At 40.5% G+C, this 21,446-nt stretch overlaps 1 protein-coding gene across 1 annotated transcript in view; it reads right to left on the bottom strand.

Annotated features, from left to right (window-relative positions):
* Positions 1–17,498: 17,498 nt before the first annotated feature.
* Positions 17,499–21,446, bottom strand: part of ASMTL (acetylserotonin O-methyltransferase like) — a 62,417-nt gene continuing 58,469 nt past the window's right edge. The window contains exons 10-13 of the mRNA XM_083361511.1: positions 20,457–20,589; positions 19,661–19,804; positions 18,954–19,076; positions 17,499–18,121 (exon numbers count right to left, since the gene is read on the bottom strand). Coding sequence (XP_083217637.1) covers positions 17,907–18,121; positions 18,954–19,076; positions 19,661–19,804; positions 20,457–20,589 — 615 coding nt within the window. The 3' untranslated portion in view covers positions 17,499–17,906. The remainder of the gene's footprint in view (positions 18,122–18,953; positions 19,077–19,660; positions 19,805–20,456; positions 20,590–21,446) is intronic.

The raw sequence follows: 21,446 nt of genomic DNA, 5'->3' as shown, positions 1-21,446 counted from the left end.
AGGTGGAAAAAAAACTGACCAAGGGCAGGAGAGAGCCAGCCCAATAAGAATGTCTGCAGTGTGTCAGCTTGTCGGAGAACTGTGAGGCCGGCTGGCCAGGTGAGAAGATCGGAGAGAGAGAAAAGCACAAGTGCCTCTCTCACACACAAACACACTGAGTGGGTGAAGAGGACTGGCAGACCAAGGGCAGAAGGGAGCCAGCCCAATAAGAATGTCTGCAGTGTGACTTCCGGTGGCTGCGCGGCGCCGGAGACAGCCTTCCCGGGCTGCCCGCGGCTCAGCTGAGTTATTTTCGCCCGAAACAGCGCCGATCAGCTGTTCGGGCGAATTTGAAGCCCCCTCCTCGGGAGAAGAGGAGGGGGTGAGGCCCCAGGTAGGGGTCGAGTTCTCCGGGGCCGCCTGAGCTTGTAGCTTGGGCGGCTGAAGGATCGAACTCCCCCGTAGCCTGGGTCGCTCCCAGCTGGCCAGCGCCTCTGCTCCTGATTTCTTGGAGCAGAGCCAGGCGTCTGCGACCACCCCTGCCTGAAGGAAGGACTATGGAATAAAAAGAGCAGGCAGAGCGGTACAAGAGGAAAAGGTGAAGAGGATTATTTTATTTTACTCTCGAGCTTGATGGACTTTTTAAACTTAAAGTGAAAGTGCGTCACAATTGAAAGTAAAAGATGGCGGCTAAACCTCCCCCTAAAACTCTTCGGAGTGCTGGAACTTCTCCGGTGCAACAATCATCATTGCAGGCATTGCATCCTCCTGATGTATTGACATCGAAGGATTTACAAGATGCTCTTGAAAAACATACCCAGGTAATTTTGGAATCAATGGGTGATAAATTTGCACAGATGGAGGAGAAATTGGAGAAGTTGGAGGAGAGAATGGAGGAGAGGATGGAACAGAAGTTCAGTGTGATGAAGGTAGACATTTTGTCTTCAGTGTATAAAGTGGCTGAATGTGTGGAAGATTTGGAGGAAAAAGTGGAAGATTTGACTCAAAAGAATGCCATATTAGAAGCAAAAGTATTGGAGAATGAAGATTTAAGAGACAAAATGGATAGAGAATTGAGTCTTGCTCAATATTTCCAGATGCAGTTTGCCATTAGAATCAGAGGTTTAAAGGAGAATATTAAGGAAGATCTAAAGCAGCTGGTTTCTGAGGCTCTCGAAGTGGTATTGAATCAGCCAGCATCTGAAATAAAAGGAGGCATGGATAAAGTGTTTCGTGTGAACTCATGGATTGCTAGACAGAGAAAGTTGCCTAGAGATGTGGTGGTTTATTTTGCAAAAAGGGAAATTAGAGATGAAGTTATACAAGCTGCCTATGATACTAAAGTTGTGATTGCTGATCAAGAAGTTCTGGTTCTAAAAGAAATTCCTCCAAAGATTTTAAGGAGAAGGAAGGATTTTACATTTCTTGTGCAAGAGCTCAAGCAACGAGATATAAGGTTCAGATGGGAGATCCCAGCTGGGTTGATGGTGATGCATGAAGGTAAAAGGTACCGTCTGGTTACTGTGATGCAAGCGCGTGATTTTTATAATAATGTTTTAAAAGCAACCCCATTAACACTTCTGGAAGCTGCAAAGGGATCTGGAGAAGGAGAACATCAAGAGGCTGAAGATGGACAGACAAAGGAGAATGGTGCTGGAGGAGATCAAGTTACAACTTCTTTGGATGATCCCAGAGAACAGAGGGTGACGCGTGCTGCTTTAAAACGATTAAAAAAGATAAAAGAACAAGATCAGCAGAAGTCTATGGAACTTTCACAACGTACTTACAGCCAAGCAGTGGGAGGTGGGAAAAGATTTGGGTGAGGAATGTAAAATTTACACAAGCTTGAAATCTAAGAGAATTTTTACAAAATGTTTTATAGATGGCATTTAGATCTTAAAAAGCTAAGTATGTATCTGAATTATTAGCCTAAATGTTGGAGGTGCGGTGATGAAGACGCAATATATTTTCATATATGGTGGACTTGTAAAAAGCTTAAGGCTTTTTGGATAAAAGTCTGGTGGAACGTACAGAAGATTTTTAAACGGAGGTTAAAGTTTTGTCCACAACTTTTTTTTTTGTTGGGAATAATTACAGATGCTATAGTTGTGGACATTAAGTTGATGTTGAATTTAATTACGGCAGCAAGACTTTTGATAGGTCAGTACTGGAAGAAAGAGGAACCACAGAAGAGTGGACTTTAGAGGTTTCTGACCCGGTTGAAATGGCGAAGATTTCGGCCTATTTGAAAGATTACTTGCAAGAACGTTATATTATGGAAGGGAGAAAATGGATTGAGTTTATCCAGAATAAGTATAGGGTTAAGAAGTTTCATGTAGTATTTGAATAAGTCTTCTTTCTTTTTTTCTTTTTCTATCTTAGTTTTTTTTATATATATTTAATATTACTAAGGTTTGTTTTATCCTATATAAGCTAGAGAGTGATAGATTTTAGAGTTTATGGTTCTTAGTATATGGTTGTTTATGATTGTTTTTTTTTATATATACCTTGTACTTAGCTCTGGGAAGTCGGGGGGGAGGGGGGGAAGGGGGGGGGAGGGAGAAGGGAGGGGGAGGGGGGATTTTTAAGGGAAAAATTGTATGTTAAAACTTTTCAATAAAAAAAAAGAATGTCTGCAGTGTGTCAGCTTGTCGGAGAACAGTGTGAGGCTGGCTGGCCAGGTGAGAAGATCGGAGAGAGAGAGAAGCACAAGTGCCTCTCTCACACACAAACACACTGAGTGGGTGAAGAGGACTGGCAGACCAAGGGCAGGAGAGAGCCAGCCCAATAAAAATGTCCATGGTGTGTCAGCCGTGGTAGGGTGCCTGAGATGCAGCGGGCGTCTTAAGGCAGGGCTTTTCAACCTTTTCACCCATTGTACCACTTTTAGGATATGGCAACATCTGAGTACCACCAGTCGCCCAGCAGGGTGTCAAAAAATGAAAAAAAATGATAAAGTACAGGTAGTCCTCAACTTACAACAATTCGCTTAGTGACTGTTCGAAGTTACGATGGCACTGAAAAAAGTGACTTATGACCATTTTTCACATTTATGACAGTTGCAGCATCCCCAGGGTCGTGTGATTTACATTTGGATGCTTGGCAACTGATTCATAATTATGACGGTCACAGTGTCCCAGGGTCATGTGATCACTTTTTGCAACTTTTTGACAAGAGAAGTCAGTGGCTGGGGGGGCAGGGAAGCTCATCACTCAGGTTGCAGGGTGCCTGTGAGGGAGGAATCCATGGGTCTCTGGTGGAGGTGGGTGGGACTGGGGTGGGTAGGACGGGTGGGTGCCCTCCCTCTCTCCCATTGTCCCTTCTTTCCTTACTTTCTTCCCTCCTTTGTCCCTTCCTCCTTCCCTCCCTCCCTTCCATTGTCCCTCCCTCCCTCAGGTTGCAGGGGTCTCTGGTGAAGGGGTGGGTGGGACTGGGATGGGTGTACTCCTTCCCTCCCTCTCTCCCATTGTCCCTTCCTTTTGCAAGCAGGAAATCTTGCACAGAAATTGCAGCTGGGGATCACTCTCTCTCTCTCTCTCTCTCTCTCTCTCACACACACACACACACACAGAGTTCTCACTTTCCCCTTTGCAAAACTGGCTTCAATTGAGCTGCACTCTGACTTTGGGCGCCTTCCTTGGGAATCCTCTCTCCCCAGCCCAAAAAGCAGGGCTTTTACTTGCTTTTCGTGCTGCACGACTCACCCCCTCAAGGGGGATTCCAGGTCTCGCTTTTCCCCTTTGCAAAACGGGCTTTAATTGAGCTCTGCTTTGGGTGCCGTTTCTTGGGAATCCTCTCTCCTCACCCCAAAAAGCACAGGAATTGCGGCCGGGCATCTCTCTCTCTCTCTCACACACACACACACACACACAGAGTTCTCACTTTCCCCTTTGCAAAATGGGCTTCAATTGAGCTGCGCTCTGACTTCGGGCACTGTTCCTTTGGAATCCTCTCCTCCCAGCCCAAAAAGCAGGGCTTTTACTTGCTTTTCGTGCTGCACGACTCACCCCCTCAAGGGGGATTCCAGTTCTTGCTTTCTCTCTCTCTCTCTCTCTCTCTCTCTCTCTCTCACACACACACACACTTTCCCTGGCTTGCTCCGCATCTGGGATTTCCTCATTTCTTCCTTCCTTTCCTTCTTTCCTTCCCTCTTTGTCCCTTCTTTTCTCCCGCTGGGAGCTCTCTGTGGACTGGAGCCTGTCGGCGGAGGTCGGGACCGACTGTACCGAGTATCCAGCTGATCAGCTGCCCTGGATGCAGCCTCCCGGGCGCACAGCATCGCAGAGAGCTCCTGGTGGGTCGGCGCAACGCTGTGCGCCAAGGAGGCAGCATCCAGGGCAGCCGATCAGCTGGAGACTTGGTACGGCCGGCCCCGACCTCTGCCAACGGGCTCCAGTGTTTTGAAAACACTGCATTTTTAGATTTTTTTTTATTTCTAGGTGCTTGTTGGTTACTTCAGTGGCCAAAAATAATTTGACCAATTTTGCAGACAATACCATCCCGACTGGAAGGAAGTCCCGAAGCAGCCCAACCACTCCACCCCACGGAAACAGCAAGGGGGCGTCACTGCTCCCTCCCCTCCCCTGCAGATGCAGGTTCATCTGTTGCGCTTTTGGCATTGACTGCTACAGATTTCAAGCAAACTTTCCCAGCCCCGCATGGAAAGAGCGAGACCCAACAGGAAATTCTGAAGGCAAAGCGGGCGCTCGCTCCCCACCCCACCCCTCCTCTTCCCTCGTATTTATTTCAGGAAATTAAGCTGCATCCCGGGGGAAGAAAGGCATTGACGGCAGCCACAGGGTGTTCGGCGGGTGCCGAAGCCAAACTGGGAACAGTTCTCCTTCTTGTCTTTCCTCTCCCATTAGTTCTCCCCACCCCAGCTACTTACGATCAGCAACAGGGAGCAGGTGGTGAAAAGGGCGGTCCTGAGTGCCAGCAGGACCAACTGGCCCAGCTCCCTGTGGGTCAATCAGGTGGGTCCTGCGCGGGGGCTGCTCGTGCACCATCCGATGCCTGGACAGTACTGCACATTGCTGCCGAAGCCCAGGAACGGCAGGGGACAGAAGAGTGCGCAGAGGATGGCCGCTGTGCCGGTGAGCAGCATGGGGATTTCTTCCCCCCCACCACTCTCCCTGGCTTGCCCTGCATCCCCAAAATTGGTCAAATTATTTTTGGCCACTGAAGGCAGAGTAACCAACAAGCACCTAGAAATAAACAAATGCTTCACTCGTAGTAAAAATGTGTTTTCACCAAAACACTGGAGCCCGTCGGCGGAGGTTGGGGCTGGCCGTATGGGGCCGTGAAGGGTATCGCAAGCTCGCGGGGGGGGGGAGGAAAAAAAGATAGAAGCGGCCGCAACAGAGAGAGAGAAGGGGGGAAAGGAGGGGGTCTACCTGCCGAGGGAGTGGATGGCTCTGTCCCCTTGCTTCTGAAGTAAGAAGAGGAGGGGAAGGATGACATGGATCCCGCGGAAGAAGAGTTCAATCCAGTTGCTGCACAATGAGTCCCTGGGGAGGGTGGGGCCTCACTTCGCACGCCCTCAGTAGGGTTCCTGTAGGTCAGGCTGCTGCCAAGCAGCTTGTTTTCCAGCAGCAAGTGCTGGGAAGGAGCGGAGGGGGGGAGGCAAGGGGGAGGAAGGCGATGCCACATACTACCAGCCGTGTTCGTTTGTCCCATTCCGTTCGGACTGGTTCCTCTTCCTCTTGATCCTCGCTAGAGCAAGATAGAAAAACGCGTGTGTGGGCACTCTTGACAATGAATGGGCAGAAAGATAGGGAGGGGAGAGAGAGGGAGGGACAGAGAGAACAAGAATATGAATATATGTGTCCTTATTGGACTTTTAGTAAAGAATGTTTAATGAAATATTTTGATTTTTTTTAATTAAGAGATGAGGTATGGGGATAATTATGCTCAGTGGGTTAGGACGCTGAGCTTGTCGATTCGAAGGTCCGCAGTTTGGCAGGTCAAATCCCGAGCGCCGTGTAACAGAGTGAGTGCCTGTTACTCATCCCAGCTTCTGCCAACCTAGCAGTTCGAAAGAACGTAAAAATGCAAGTAGAAAAATAGGGACCACTACGGTGGGAAGGTTAGTGTTCCATGCGCCTTTGGCGTCTAGTCATGCCAGCCACATGACCACAGACACGTCCTCAGACAAGCGCTGGCTCTTCGGCTCTGAAACAGAGATGAGCACCAGCCCCTAGAGTCAGAAACGACTAGCACGCATGTGCAGGAGGACCTTTACCTTTACTTTACCTTTATTTAAAGATAGTAGATAAGCTACTAAAATTGTTTTTACCTGTTGGGATGAAGAAGAGAGGTTCTTTTCCCCTCTTTCTCCTGTCCTTGTTTTTTCCCCTCGGCAATTTTTTTCTAGTTTTTATAGCTTGCACGGGCTTTTTATTTCATAAATATGAGGACGACTCAAATAGACATTGAATATTTTATCTGAAAGTAACCTTTGACCCAGCAAATACCATTTTGGAGTTCAAAATGTTTTTGTTGCATGCAGAAATAAAAAAATGTTTTCTTTGTAGCAGTTCATTGATTTCATAAATGCAACACTCTCTCTCTCTCTCTCTCTCTCTCTATATATATATATATATATATATATATATATATATATATATATATATATATATATATATATATACGCACACACACACATATGTTAAGTATTTGTCAAGTCTTTTTTTTTTTACTGAAAAGTTTTAAAATACATTTTATCTTTAACAATCCCCCCTCCCCCTACCTATCCCTCCCTTCCCCTCCCCCCTTTCCCCCCCTCTCCCCCCCCCCCCCGACTTCCCAGAGCTAAGTACAGGGTATAAAAACAAAGAACAATCATAAACATCCATATGCTACCATCAATAAATTCTTAAATCTATCACTCTCTAGCTCATATAAGATAACTACAAACAATACTAATATTACATATAAAGAAAAAAAAGAAATAGAAAGGAAGACTTATTCAAATGCTAAATGAAACTTTTTAGTCCCATATTTGTTCTGGATATATTCAATCCATTTTCTCCACTCCATAATATAACGTTCTTGCGAATGATCTTTCAAATAAGCCGAAATCTTTGCCATCTCTGCCAGGTCAGAAACCTTTAAAGTCCATTCTTCTATAGTCGGCAATTCCTCCTTCTTCCAATATTGACCTATTAAAAGTCTTGCTGCTGTAATTAAATTCAACATCAACTTAATGTCCACAACAGTAGCATCTGTAATTATACCCAACAAAAAGAGTTGCGGACAAAACTTTATCCTTTGCTTGAAAATCTTCTGCATATTCCACCAAATTTTTATCCAAAAAGCCTTGACCTTTTTACAAGTCCACCATATGTGAAAAAATGTTGCATCTTCGCCACCACACCTCCAGCATTTTGGCTGATAATTCGGATACATACTTGCAAGCTTTTTAGGATCTAAATGCCATCTATAAAACATTTTATAAAAGTTCTCTCTTAAATTTTGAGCTTGTGTAAATTTTATGTTCCTCACCCAGATATTTTCCCACGTGTCCATTGTAATAACTTCTTGGATGTTCTGGGCCCATTTTATCATACAATCTTTAACAAGTTCTGTTTCTGAGTCAATTTCTATCAATGCAAGATATATCCGTTTGATATGTGCTGGACCCTGATTTCTAATTTGCTTTATCAAATTTTCATCAGTCATTGCAAAACCAGTTTTCTGATCTTCTTTCCACCTGGCCCGTAACTGAGTATATTGAAACCAAGTTTGAACAATCTTCTCATCTCGCAAGAAGTTATACGGTTTCAAACACCAGACATTTCTTTCCAAACTTAAAATCTCCTTATACGTAGTCATATCATGTTTGAAACCAACATTGATGTTTTCTATTGCGTGTTTTGGAATTGCCCACAATGGCATCTTACAGTCTAACTTATGTCTATACTTCTTCCAAACTCTCAACAATGCCTGTCTTAAAATATGCACTTTAAACACATTATCTACCTTCTTATCATACAACAAATATGCATGCCAGCCAAATAACAAGTTGTGGCCCTCAAGATTTAATAATCTCTCTTGTGTCAAATTAATCCAATCACTTATTCCTGCTAACGCAGCAGCTTCATAATATAATTTAAGATTGGGCATTTTGAGACCACCTCTTTCACGAGTATCCTGCATAATCTTAAGTTTAACTCGTGGCCTTTTCTCTGCCCAAACAAATTTATTGATACCCCGTTGCCATTCTTCCAAATTAGAATCTTTCTTAAGAACCGGTATCATTTGAAATAAGAATAAAAATTTAGGCAGGACATTCATTTTCACTGCTGCGATTCTTCCCAACAAAGACAATTGCAATTTTTCCCAACTCTCCATTTCTTTTTGAATTTTTCCCCATAATTTTTCATAGTTATTTTTATATAACTTTGTATTAGAGGGTGACAAAAACACCCCCAAATATTTGACCCTTTTAGCAATCTCAAATCCAGTTAATCCTTCTAAAAGAGCCTTTTGCGATACTGTCATATTTTTGGCCAGAATTTTAGTTTTTTGTGCATTAACTTTAAATCCAGAAACCTTCCCATATTGCATTATTATCTCCATCAGGTCCACAACAGAGTTCTCCGGCTGGGTCACCGTAACAACCAGATCATCTGCGAACGCTCTCAATCTATAATCCTGATCTCTAATTTGTATACCCTTAATTCTTTCTGAATTCCGTATTTTTACCAGTAATATCTCCAATGTTAACACAAATAACAAAGGCGATAACAGACACCCTTGCCTTGTGCCCTTCTCAATATTACATGCTTCAGTCAAACTATTGTTAACTATTATTCGGGCAGTTTGTTTTTGATATAATGCCCTAATTGGTTGCAAAAATTTATCCCCAAAATTCATTTTGTCTAAAACTTTCATCAAAAATTGCCAGTTCAATTGATCAAAGGCTTTTTCAGCATCTAAAAAAATTAGCGCCGCAGGGATCTGGTTGTTCCTTTCCAAAAACTCTAACACATCAACTATATGCCTCACATTATTTTTCATTTGCCTACCACTAATAAACCCAGTTTGATCCCCATGAATCACCTGTTGCAGAACCCTCATCAATCTATTAGCCAACACCTTAGCAAATATCTTGTAATCTGTATTTAAAAGCGATATCGGTCTATAGTTTTTTACTTGAGTAGCATCTTGATCTTCCTTCGGAATCAAAGAGATAAAAGCAGTTCTCCAAGACGGAGGCACCTTTCCCCGTCTCTGAATTGTCTGGAACAGTTCCTTTAACGGTTTTATCAACTCTAATTGTAAATTTTTGTAGTAAGCCGCAGTCAAACCATCCGTTCCTGGCGCTTTATCCACCTTCAATTCCTTAATTGCTATAAGAATTTCTTCTTCTGTTATCAATTGATTAATCTCCTCTTTTTGTGCTTGCGTAAGAACCGGGATGCTAGCGTTCTCCAAATATACATCAATGTCTTTTTCATTAATCTTCTCCTTAACATATAATTTAGAATAAAAATCCACAAAGGCTTCCTTAATAAGATCCTGTTGAAACACAACCTTTCCCTTATGTTCAATTTTATCTATATTAGAAGCCCTTTGCTTTTTCCTTAGTCTGTAAGCTAGCCATATACCTGGCTTATTAGCATTGCAAAAAGTATTATGCCTGGCAAACCGCAAATTGGTTGCCACTTGGTCAGCCATCAATTTATCAAATTGTCCTCTTAATAGCTTAATAACCTCCTTAGTCTTCACATCCAATGGATTCAAAATTAAGGCCTTTTCTTTTTCCCTAATTTCATTCTCCAATTCTTTCCTTCTGGCTTCCAAAGTACGTCTGCATTTATTATTTGTATATATCAACACTCCTCTCATGTAGGCCTTGCTAGCATCCCAAACCATATCCATAGAGGTATCCTTGTTCATATTAATTTGAAAAAAATCCTTCATCTGCTGTTTACATTCTTCCACATTTCTCTGATTTCTAAACAAATTCTTATTTACACGCCACGAGCGCCTATCCCTATTGTCCTTATTGATCTCTAACCAAACTGGACTATGATCAGAAATAGTTCTTGCACAGATCTTTACCTTCTTAATCCTAGGAAAAAAATCATTAGTCAACAAAATAAAATCAATCCTGGAAAAAGTTTGATGTCTATCAGAAAAAAAAGTATAATCCTTTTCATGTAGGTGTGTGTCACGCCAGATATCTCGCAGTTCCAAATCGTCCTTCATTTCAAAAAAAGATTTAGGCAATCTGGCATGACTCGGAACACGCTTAAAAGAACCAGCCTTATCCATCTGTACATCCAAAACACCATTCCAGTCCCCCATAAAAATAAATGATTTGTAATCCAATTGAGTAAGCTTTGTATGAAGTAAACTAAAAAAATCAGCTTGTTGTTGATTAGGAGCATACAGTCCAACTAGAAGCATTTTTTTACCTTCTAACAGCAAATCTATCATAACATATCTTCCTTGCTTATCTGCTTCAATTAATTCCACTGTTAGAGTACTTTTAATGTAGACAACCACTCCATTTTTCTTATTCATCGCAGGGGCAACAAATTGTGTGCCCAACCTTGAGTTCGATAAATACTTTTGGTCCATAAGCCTAATATGCGTTTCTTGCAAGCATATAACATCAATCTTAAATTGTTTTAAATATTGAAAAACTTTCTTTCTCTTCTGTGGTGAATTTAATCCATTAACATTCCAAGTTAGAAATTTAGTCGCCATGCTTGGCGCCCCGAAGCTTTTGGAGCACATCCTCAATAGCCCCTGTATCTTCTTTGGGCCGCGCTCCTCCCACAGCTTCACTGTAAGTACGCTTTGAGAGTTCCATAAACTTCTGCTGGTCTTGCTCTTGTACTTGTCTTGCTCGTCTTAAAGCGGCACGCGTCAACCTCTGCTCTCCAGCAGCAGCCGATGAAGCTATAATTTGATCCCCTCCAGCACCATTCTCCTCTGTCTGTCCATCTTCAGCCTCTTGAGGTTTTCCCTCTCCAGATCCCTTTGCAGCTTCCAGGAGTGATAGAGGGGTTGCTTTTAAAACATTGCTATAGAAATCACGCGCCTGAGTCACAGTAACCAGACAATATCTTTTACCTTCGTGCATCACCACCAATCCGACTGGAATCTCCCATCTGAACTTAATATCACGTTGCTTAAGTTCCTGTACAAGAAATGCAAAATCTTTCCTTCTCCTTAAAATCTTTGGAGGAATCTCTTTTAGAACCAGGACTTCTTGCTCAGCAACCACAACTTTAGTATCATAAGCAGCTTGAATAACTTCATCTCTAGTTGCTCTCTTTGTAAAATAGACCACCACATCTCTAGGTAGCTTCCTCTGCCTTGCAATCCATGAATTTACACGAAAAATTTTATCCATACATCCCTCTATTTCAGATGCTGGCTGGCCCAATACTGCTTCCAAAGCCTCAGAAATCAGCTGCTTTAAGTCTTCTTTAGGATTCTCTTTTAAGCCCCTGATTCTAATAGCATACTGCATCTGATGGTACTGGACAAGGCTCAATTCTCCGTCCATTTTATCCCTTAAATTTTCATTCTCCAGTACCTTTATTTCTAGTATAGAGTTCTTTTGACTAAGATCCTCCACTTTTTCGTCCAAACGTTGCACACATTCAGCCACGCTTTCAACTGTAGACAAAATGTCTACCCTCATTGCACTAAACTTCTCTTCCATCCTCTCCTCCATTACATTAAACTTCTCTTTCATCCTCTCCTCCAGTTTCTCCAGTTTCTCCTCCAGCTTTGCCATCTTATCATCCATCATTTCTGACATTACCTGGGATTGCTTTGCAAAGGCATCTTGTAAGTCCTTAAGCGTCAATGCCACGGGAGGTGCAGGAGGAAGCAAAGCTTGCAACGATGTCTGTTGCACCGGGGAATTTCCCGCACTCCGAAGAACTTTAGAGGAAGATTTAGCCGCCATCTTTCCCCACTTTCACTTGTTGCATACTTTCACTTTAAAGCTATAAAGTCCATTGAGCCAGGGAGTTAAAAATAAAAATCCACTCCACCTTGATCTCCTGTACCGCTCTGCCTGCTCCTTATTACTCCAAAGTCTTTCCTTCTGGCAGGGGTGGTCGCTAACGCCTGGCTCTGCTCCAAAAATCCCGGAGCAGAGACGCTGAGCAGCTCGGAGCAACCCAGGCTTCGGGGGGGCTCAATCCTTCAGCCGCCCAAGCTTTCAGCTCAGGCGGCCCCGGAGAACTCAACACCTACCTGGGGCCTCACCCCTCCTCTTCTCCCGAGGATGGGGCTTCAAATCCACCTAAACAGCTGATCGGCGCTGTTTTCGGTGGAAAAACACAGCTGCAAAGCGGACAGCCCGAAACGGCTGTCTTCGGCGCCGCGCCGCCACCGGAAGTCCTCAGTATTTGTCAAGTCTTTTGAATACCTTGCTAGTTAAATCTGACTGACTGATAAGAACAAATTAAGTTTGAAATGGCCATATCAGCCTCCCTAATTCTTTATTAGCAATCTGAATAATTTACATACATATATATAGAGCATAAAAGTAAAAAATGATATATGCAGTGTTATCTTCATTTTAGATGTCAAAAGGATTTTGTGGCTCCCAGTACTTTCTTTTCTGTGGGAAACGGATCGAAATGGCTCTTTAAGTGTTTAAGGTTGCCGACCCCTGCCCTAAGATCACAAAATAAGTGAGGACAAGAAAAAAGATTCGACAAAATGGATTACAAAGCTGTCAGAACTACAAGGACTTGACAGAAAAAATGTTAAGCGAATTTGAGAGAAAGGGAAAGATTTTCAATGAATATGAAGGGGCAAAACCTTCCCATAAAAACATCTTACTTGATTTGCCTTTTGTACCTACAACAACATCTACAAGACTGGGAAGATTGATTCAGCGGAGCATATTGATCAAGAAAGATGTTTGGGGGAAAAAGGGCTAAAGTTAGATTTAAGAAATTAGATGATGGGACTTATCAGAGGGAATATTTAAAAATTAAACATCTGTTTCAATATGGTTAAAGAAATAGAAAGATTTTGGATATAAATGAATTTTAGTTTAAGAGGTATGAGCCCCTCAAGCAACATAGTATTTTTTCTTTCTTTTTTGACATGAGAAATATAAAGATGGAATGGTTTATATAAAGGAAATGTTTTAGATACTTAAGTGTAATTGATCTTGAGAAAATTTCAATGGATAAAAATGTTTTGAATAATCTAAAAGATTAGATAATTGGATTTATTAAATGGAACATTTAAAGATTAATATGCTTGAATATGGTTAAAAAGAAGAGATAAATTCTGGATATAAATGTACATTAGCCTAAGAGGGATATGTATTTTAAGTAGTATACTATCTTATTTCTTATTCTTTTTTAAGACATGAGAAATGTAAAAGTGTTAGGATGGCCTGTATGAGGAAAAAGACTTAAATACTTAAGTGTAATTAATTTTGAGAAAATCTCAACCAGTAAGAATGTTTTGAACATTGTGGGGAAAACAAATTTAAATAAGAATTTTGTAAACTGGATCTATGATGTGGGATAATCAGTTAGAAAAGCTTTATGTTGATGTGGTTATTATTTGCAGAAATATTGGAAAAATCTCTATATTTAATTGTTATCTATCAAAATAATAATAGTATTAATTCAAGGTTGGCAAAAGAGAATATTATTGGAAGGGAAATCAAGCAAAGCTACTATGTGGACTATAGAATTATAGAAACATTGTTATTGTTTTTTAAATATAAACCCAGACAACATGCAGTTTACCAAATATTAAGGTGATGTTAAAAAATCAATAAAATATATTAAAAAAATAAAAGAAAAAGAAAACCCTGACCAACCAGATAACCTCTCCAGTTCACAGATCACAGCAAACTCTAATTGGCATAAATCCAGTGTAAATATGAGTTATCTGTTAATAAATTCACCAAATCGTCCAAAAACCTACTGTTTTGTTCTACCCAGAATAATTCTGAAGAGATTTGCCAGATGAGAATCTGGACACACCAAGTGAAGAGAGGTGTAGACTTGAACAGGAGCTCTATTGGGTGTCATCTACTTCTGCTTTTTGGGTGGCATTCTCTTCATACTTTTCAATCATTTTATTTCCCTCAATTCCTCAGTAAACTGAGGAACTGTTTCAGGTCAATGATTTGGCAGAAACTTTGCGGGAGCTATTTCATTTATTTTGATTTTCTCCATATTCCACAAATTGACTATTTGACACTATAGTCCACGCTAAAATGGTGGGGAAACAAGCATTTTCAAATTTCCCTTTGGAAATCCTCAGATCCATAAACCACCTGAAACAGAACAGTCCAAAGGGAATTCTGTTGATGCAGAAAGGAGAGGGCAGCCATGTTCCATGGTTTGACAAGGAAATAATTTGACCTTGACAAAGGATGGGTATCAGTGTTTTTTATTGGCTGAAGTGATGGTTTCTTGCTTTATCAGCCACAAATTTATGTTATCCCAAATTGGAGTGAAAGGATGCCAATTTAGAGCTAAACCAATCTGCCTGGAACCCATCTTCAAAATTATTGCAATATTATGGTCTCCATCCCTGGCAAAACTTACAAGATTGCATTTGTGGCAAGGCTAAAACTTTCATTCCAGCTATCTAATATCTTGTGCTTATTCACTGAAAAGTCATTTTTCTAGGAAGGCTCAAAACCTTTGCTCGAATGTTATTGGAAGATATAATAGCATCCTAGTTCATAACCAAATATTTTCCTCTTAATTGGGTAATATTGGCAGTCATACTCACCATACTACCTGTTCAGAACTAGTAGTCCCCTTCCTTGTAAATTGTTCTGTTCTGTTGTGTCATATGGGAAAAGGCTGCTAACTTTTTTACCAGTAAGAATGCGGAAACATCCAGAAAATTATAGTCCTTACAGCCTGCCACTCACACAGCCCAGTTCCTCTGCCCCCCCACCCCCACCCCCCCAAGCCACAAAGGTTGGGGACCGTTGACTTAGACACTTTGTTTAACAATGATTTGGAATTACAATAGCCTCCGAAAGAATGGTTTCTGGCTGTCACAAAGTGTTGCACCAACAACCCTGCAAGTCATTTGATCACAATATAGGTGCATGGCAACTTGTTTACTTATGACTGATTGCCATGCACCCCATGTTCATGTTATTGATACTTGCAATCTCTGCTGCCTTCCCCCAAAAGTCAGTGGGGAAACAAGCAGGGAAAGTCACAAGCTGCCACTGGTCTTCCAAGAAGACTCCCTGTTATCTTTGGAGACATCCTAGTTCATAACCAGATATGATTCTCTCAACTGGGTAATATTGACACAGTCATAATCATGTTATTCCATCTCTGGAGGCTGGCTGAAAGAGCTGCCTGCCAAGGAGAGCTGAACTCACGAGGATTTCAGCTATATTCCTGCACCCTGCCATAGTTACCTTTCATGCATGGAGGAGAACAGAACTTCTTTGGTGGGGTACAGAAATGGTTTAGTTCCTGCATTCCACTGAAGGAGTTCCTTTCTGTACATGGACAGGAGGTAAAATACTTTGAAACAAAGCTCTTTCAGCCAGTCCCCAAGAGAGGGAGCCAAAATCAAAGCAGAGTAGAAGGATAGCTTAGTAAGAAGTAAGGAGCATGTAATGTCCCAGGCAGGTGGGTAGGTCTTGTGAGGCCTGGCACATACCAAACGTGCCTCTTCAGTTTAGCTGAACTTACTGTTTGAAGTTTGGCAGGGAGGATTTTCAGGTTCTGCATGGAGAATCTTGGGGTCTCCCCTAGTCCTGAGGCACCCTGTGCTCTACTTGAGACTCCATCTACTTAGTAACTCACAAGATCACTCAACAACCATACACAGGAGTGCTGGGATTGCAGTTGTGAACAATCATGTGGGCATTTCACTTAATGACTGCTGTACCCAATGACGACAATTCTGGTCTCAATTGTAGTTACAAGTAGAGAGCTACCTATACCCAAGTTCTGTGCTATTGTCACTTCTTTGGAGAGCCTTAAGTTTCCTAACCTCTAAATGCACATGCTGTACAGCAGGGCTTTTCAACCATTTCACCCATTGTACCACTTTTAGGATATGGCAACATCCGAGCACCACCAGTTGCCTAGCAAGGTGTCAAAAACTTGATGACACCCCCCCAAAAAAGGAAAAAAGTGATGAAGTACAGGTAGTCCTCAACTTACAACAGTTCGCTTAGTGACTATTCGAAGTTACAATGGCACTGAAAAAGTGCCCCTCAAGCCACAGCTGAGCAACACACCTGCCTGCCCGCCCGGTGGCGCTCTTCCTCCTGTCCAAGGTTTTCATTGTTGTGAGCATTTCTGTTGAAGATTGGCAGCAGGGGTGGGGTGGGGGTGTGTTTGGTTTTTATCCCCCCCCCCCATCTGCTGGGTGGTTGCAGCAAGTTTTGGTCACTTCACATGACTCTGGGACACTGTGACCATCATAAACATTAATCAGTTGCCAAGCGTCTGAATGTAAATCACAAGACCCTGGAGATGCTGCAACATTCCAGCTGATTGGTGCTTTCTTCAGGGCTCAGAAGCACCAGTATCAGTGCCCAGCTCCAGCTGGAGCCTGGCGCTGATCCTGGCGCTTCCGCTGAACCCTGACAACCCTGCAGCTCCAGCAGTCTCTCGCTCAGGCTTGTGCGGTGCTGCCATCGATTCAGTTCATTCCCCTCCCCCACTACTTTCCTAGGATGATTGCGTACCACCTGCCAGGTGCCAATGTACCACAGGTGGTACCCGTACCACTGGTTGAAAAGCTCTGCTGTATAGAAGTAATGGCCAGACTCTTCCCCGGTTTCTCTTTTATTTGGCCAGAGGAGAAGAGAACCCTCAACAACACTCCTTAGCAATCAGACTCCAGAGATCATCTCCACCACAATCATTCCCAGTTAAAAGTGGCACTGCTTGCAAACTTCTTCCATCCTTCTCTGGCAGTTCTTGCTGCTGTAGCCAAAAATGCAGCTCCTTTCCAACCACTTCAGCTGCAGTTTCCTTCACAGTTGTGTTCAGGGGGATGTAGATTAAGTTGATATTGGAATTAGACAGGTTAGATTAACACAGCATACAATAATTATGTCACAATTGTCTGCATTGCATGTTTCTGCCTGTTGAATTTTTTACAAATAGACAAGAATTTGTTCACAAATATGACTTCAAAATAGAGCCCTATTGTGCATAAGGGGAGTGAATGTGCTGGCATTGCAAGGTATTAAATTTTGTAGCCTCTGAATTAGGTGTTTTCTGAAAAGACAACTGGTAATATAGACTGAGAATGTGAATGTTTGGTAGCCTCATAGAATATCTCATTTGAAAATATGTTCAGAAGGTATGTTTACGCAAGCTTGGAATCAATCATTTGTTTCTGGAGTTGCACACAACTGTATTTAATTCCGAAGTCACTATGGATAACTAACCATAATAAGCACTATTAGTCATAGTGTTCCTAAACTGTAAATAGAAATAACATCTTTCCAGAGGGCTGAGCCATAACATGTATCAGGCACAAACCCAGAGATAACAAGATCCAGTCAATTTCAATCCTTTATTTGCTTACAAATCCTGAGAAATTCTAGGATGTGGCTATCCTGATTTTACCCTTCCCTCCACTAGCTCATGTCTGCAGTGTCTTGATCCAGGCCTCTTTCCAGGAAAGCTGTGTTGCCAAAATTCTCCCCAAATGCTTCTTTATGTACATATTCCACCATGTATGGTTTGGCATGTGGCTTATTTATTAAACCTCATCACATTGAATAAGCCCTGTAACTGTTACCAAACCTGTATGTGTGTGTGTGTGTGGGGGGGAAATGGAGAGAAAGAGAAAAAAAAGAGAAAGAGAAAGATTTTAAGATTTTACTTTACTTGAAGGATTGACAGGCATTCTAGATAGTAATGGCAAACCCCTGGAAAACTGAAATAACAAATTCTGTATTATTTAGTATACTAGGAAGATAGTTTCTTAGAGCACAAAATTACATCTAGCAGATTTCCTGTTATTTTAATCTGCACATTACTGAATCCGTGTTCTTCCAATAACTGTTTGTATTCCAAGGTACTCCTTTCCTTGCCTTCGGTCATACTTAGAGACTGGAAAACAGCTCTAGCAGGGTTTATTCGCTTTTCATCAAGCATTATCTCTGCTATTAGCAATGCAACTCCTATATTAAAAACAAAAATAAAAAATAGTAACATGTCTAGTCTTTTATGTTTTTCCTCCTACAGGAAGCTTTTCCTGTTAAAAGGAAAACAGGATTATATTTTTTAAAGAACCATTGATATTTTAAAACAAGTACAGACAACATGCAGTCCAGTTCTCGCCATTTTGTGGCCTCCCACAGCATCCGCAAATTGTACCATAGAATTCTTCAACAAAGCATTGAAAGTAAGCACTTCTAAACAGTCCCAGAGATTAAATTAGCCCTTGCAACATAACTGCAATCTGGAAATGTGGACAGTAATATTCTCTTTTAAATATAAACAATTCAGAATACAAACATCTGAAAAAGAAGAGTTTGCCTCTTCATGGCTGTTTTGATTCTGACCTCTTTTCTTATTGAGACCAAGATGCCAAGAAGGAATTTAAAGCTCTTTTCTTGCAGGACTAATGAAGAGGTTTTTTTAAAAAAAAATCTGAAATAGTTTTCACAATCTTTTTCCTTCTAGATATCTTGAAATTTCAACATTTTTCAGTTTCAGGCAAGAATAATAATTTCAGCAAGAATTGCAATGTTCTTACCATTTTTTTTTAATGTTAAAGCCTTTATCTGCTAAATTATGGGTTTTAGTCAAATAGTAATTAGTTGTGCCCTGGAGAAAAAAGTTTGTGAAGTGTTTTAAGTAAAATACTTTGAAGTTAGGATTAGCTATGATTCAGTTTAACATCATTAACTTTCAAATCTGGTTTAATTGAATGAAAACATCATTCATACAGTTAAGTAAATGTAAATCAATAAATCAATTAATATCGGGGAGGGGGATTTAAACTCTTACCTTGCTTTGAAACAGCAGAGAGTTTGTTTAATAGTAGAGAAATCTTTTCCTCAGAACAATGGTGTAAAACCCTTGAAAGAATATAAAGGTCTGCTTCTGGAAGATTATCTTTGAAAATATCACCTATTGGAAAATATATTTTCATTAGTTCATCAAAAAGTGACTACATCTCCAGTTGAACAGCTTCATAAACTGAAACATGAGATATAAATAAACTAAAATAAATAAGCAAGCTTCAAATGTGTGCAGAGCATTTATTGGAGAGAAGAATGAAAAAGGTTCACTCTTATAATATTCTAAAAATGCTCAGGCCTACATTTAACATAATGTGCATAGATTCAAAATAAAGTGGTCAGATTGTATCAATTTTACTCAATTTAGCATTTCAAATTTTAAAATTTCCCCATGAATTTCTGGATGCAAAAAACCATGCTAGCAATCCATTAAAATAAAAAATAGAAAGCACATTTGTCAATATTTTCATTAGAGACGTTAGAATTCAGTTAGCTTCATTTGCAATCACATACATCAATATTTTACTGCAGAGATAATTGGAATTTTATTAAGATCTTATTTATGCATTATTACTGAGCCAAGTCTGTCAAAGGTTTGCAGAACAGGTTACTAATCCACATAAAATTACCTCATATAGGTTTTGGATTGCAAGTGCCCTTAGTTTGGTCTACAATTGGCAGAAACACCTTTACCTGATACAAAGAATATTTCACAAGCATTTTGTCTTGAAAGTTGACAGCTGGTGACATCTGTAATAACTTCAGGAAGATCAAGGACAATGACTTGCATTTCTGGGTAGATCTGGACTAGATCATCACCTAGAGCTCCAGTGCAACCTGCAGAGAGAATACAGAAATTTATTTTAGTGCTCTATGTTATTGTGTTATGTACAAAATATGGGAAAGCAGAAGTTTATAAGGTCTCCCATAGAATTTATACACCACCCCATTTTTACTGGTTGGATGGAAGGATAATGTATTGTTAAGCTTTTCAGGAACTATTCAAATTCTCCAGATGGCATAAAATTATGCTAGTGTTATATCTGTTGTCCTTATACTGATCCTAATCCATCTGTTTCTATCCCCAATTGCTTGATTTCACTCCTAGTTAAAAGTGACAAACAGATTTTATATACCTTGAAAGGACACTTTTAATACTAGTATAGTTAAGGATAACTTAAACTTTTCTCCCTGGGGACTAAGTGAAGTTAATATTATGGGAACATGATTGAAAAAATCTTGCCAGGGCATGATGTACCATGCTAGATACAATAGCATTTGCTGAACAAAAAGTTATCTCTTATGTAATTTTGAACATTTAAGTTAAAGGAGGCAAAGACACAAAGACATTAACCTAAAACAGTGTTTTCACTGAACATTATTTCTGAGTAAAAAAATCTTGTATTTAACAAAGCTATCCATCAAATCACAACTGTACATTAGAACATTTTCTGGCAATATTTAGGGGTAGTATTGTTATAACATATACCTCCCAAATCACATACAACTTTGAATTGTGAAAGATCAAAAGCTGTGCTTATGTCTCTTGCTGTCACTTTAGAACTGCTATGCATGGCTCTCACAAAACATTGCTTCATCTCTGTAGATTGACAGTGGAAATCCTTAAAAAAGAAAGTGAGATCACAAAACAAGTAGATAAACAAATGCTAAAAAACAGATCTTGAAAAAAGACCTAAAACAGTTTGGTTTCTCTTCCCTGCTTAATTTGTAAAGGAATGACAGAATTATACAACCCAAATAAATTACATTGCTTAAAATTACAGAACATTTAATTAAAGCATTTTAGAATATCCTACATACAAAAAAAATCTGTTCTCCAAATCTCGATAGGAAAAGTTAGTGAATTTGGCATGAAAAATATCAAATAAATAAAATAAGAGATACAATACACCATTTTATGACATATAGAAAATTAATGACTGGAAGCAGATGCATAATAACTATTTTAAGATCTTATCTTACACCAAAATATGTATTTTAAGATCTTATCTTGTGATCAACATTCAGCCAATCAGAGACGAATTAGGCAGATGTACATATTTTCCAGCAGGATTATCATAATTGTGCAATGTGCTTGAGGAGGTAATCTTGTAGACCAACCCCATAGAACCACTAAGCAGAAGACGGGACATTGTCCACTTGTACACCTGCCAAATGCTACTCATAAGGAAACCACAAGACAGGGGTATCCTGAAAATTTCAATGCCAATAGATGAAGAGAACCATTATGCTCCCAACTGTGATAGAGTCTTTTAAGGACACTGAATTTGCTCACTCACTTTCAAATTCACTTTTGGAAATAACCTATTCAAAGTCTACCTTAAGAATATTAGAAATCTTCAAAATGACAAGTTTGAAAAGCCACTTGGTTTACTTTTCTTTAAAAAACTGACTATAAGCTTAAGAACAAAGAATTAGAAATAAACAGCAAAGAGCTAATATGTGATTTAAGAAAGTT

Source organism: Vipera ursinii (assembly GCF_947247035.1).
Source record: "Vipera ursinii genome assembly, chromosome: 4".
Taxonomy (NCBI): Eukaryota; Metazoa; Chordata; class Lepidosauria; order Squamata; family Viperidae; genus Vipera; species Vipera ursinii.
The sequence above is the reverse complement of the archived record's forward strand: the minus strand, read 5'-3'. Positions and strand labels throughout refer to the sequence as shown.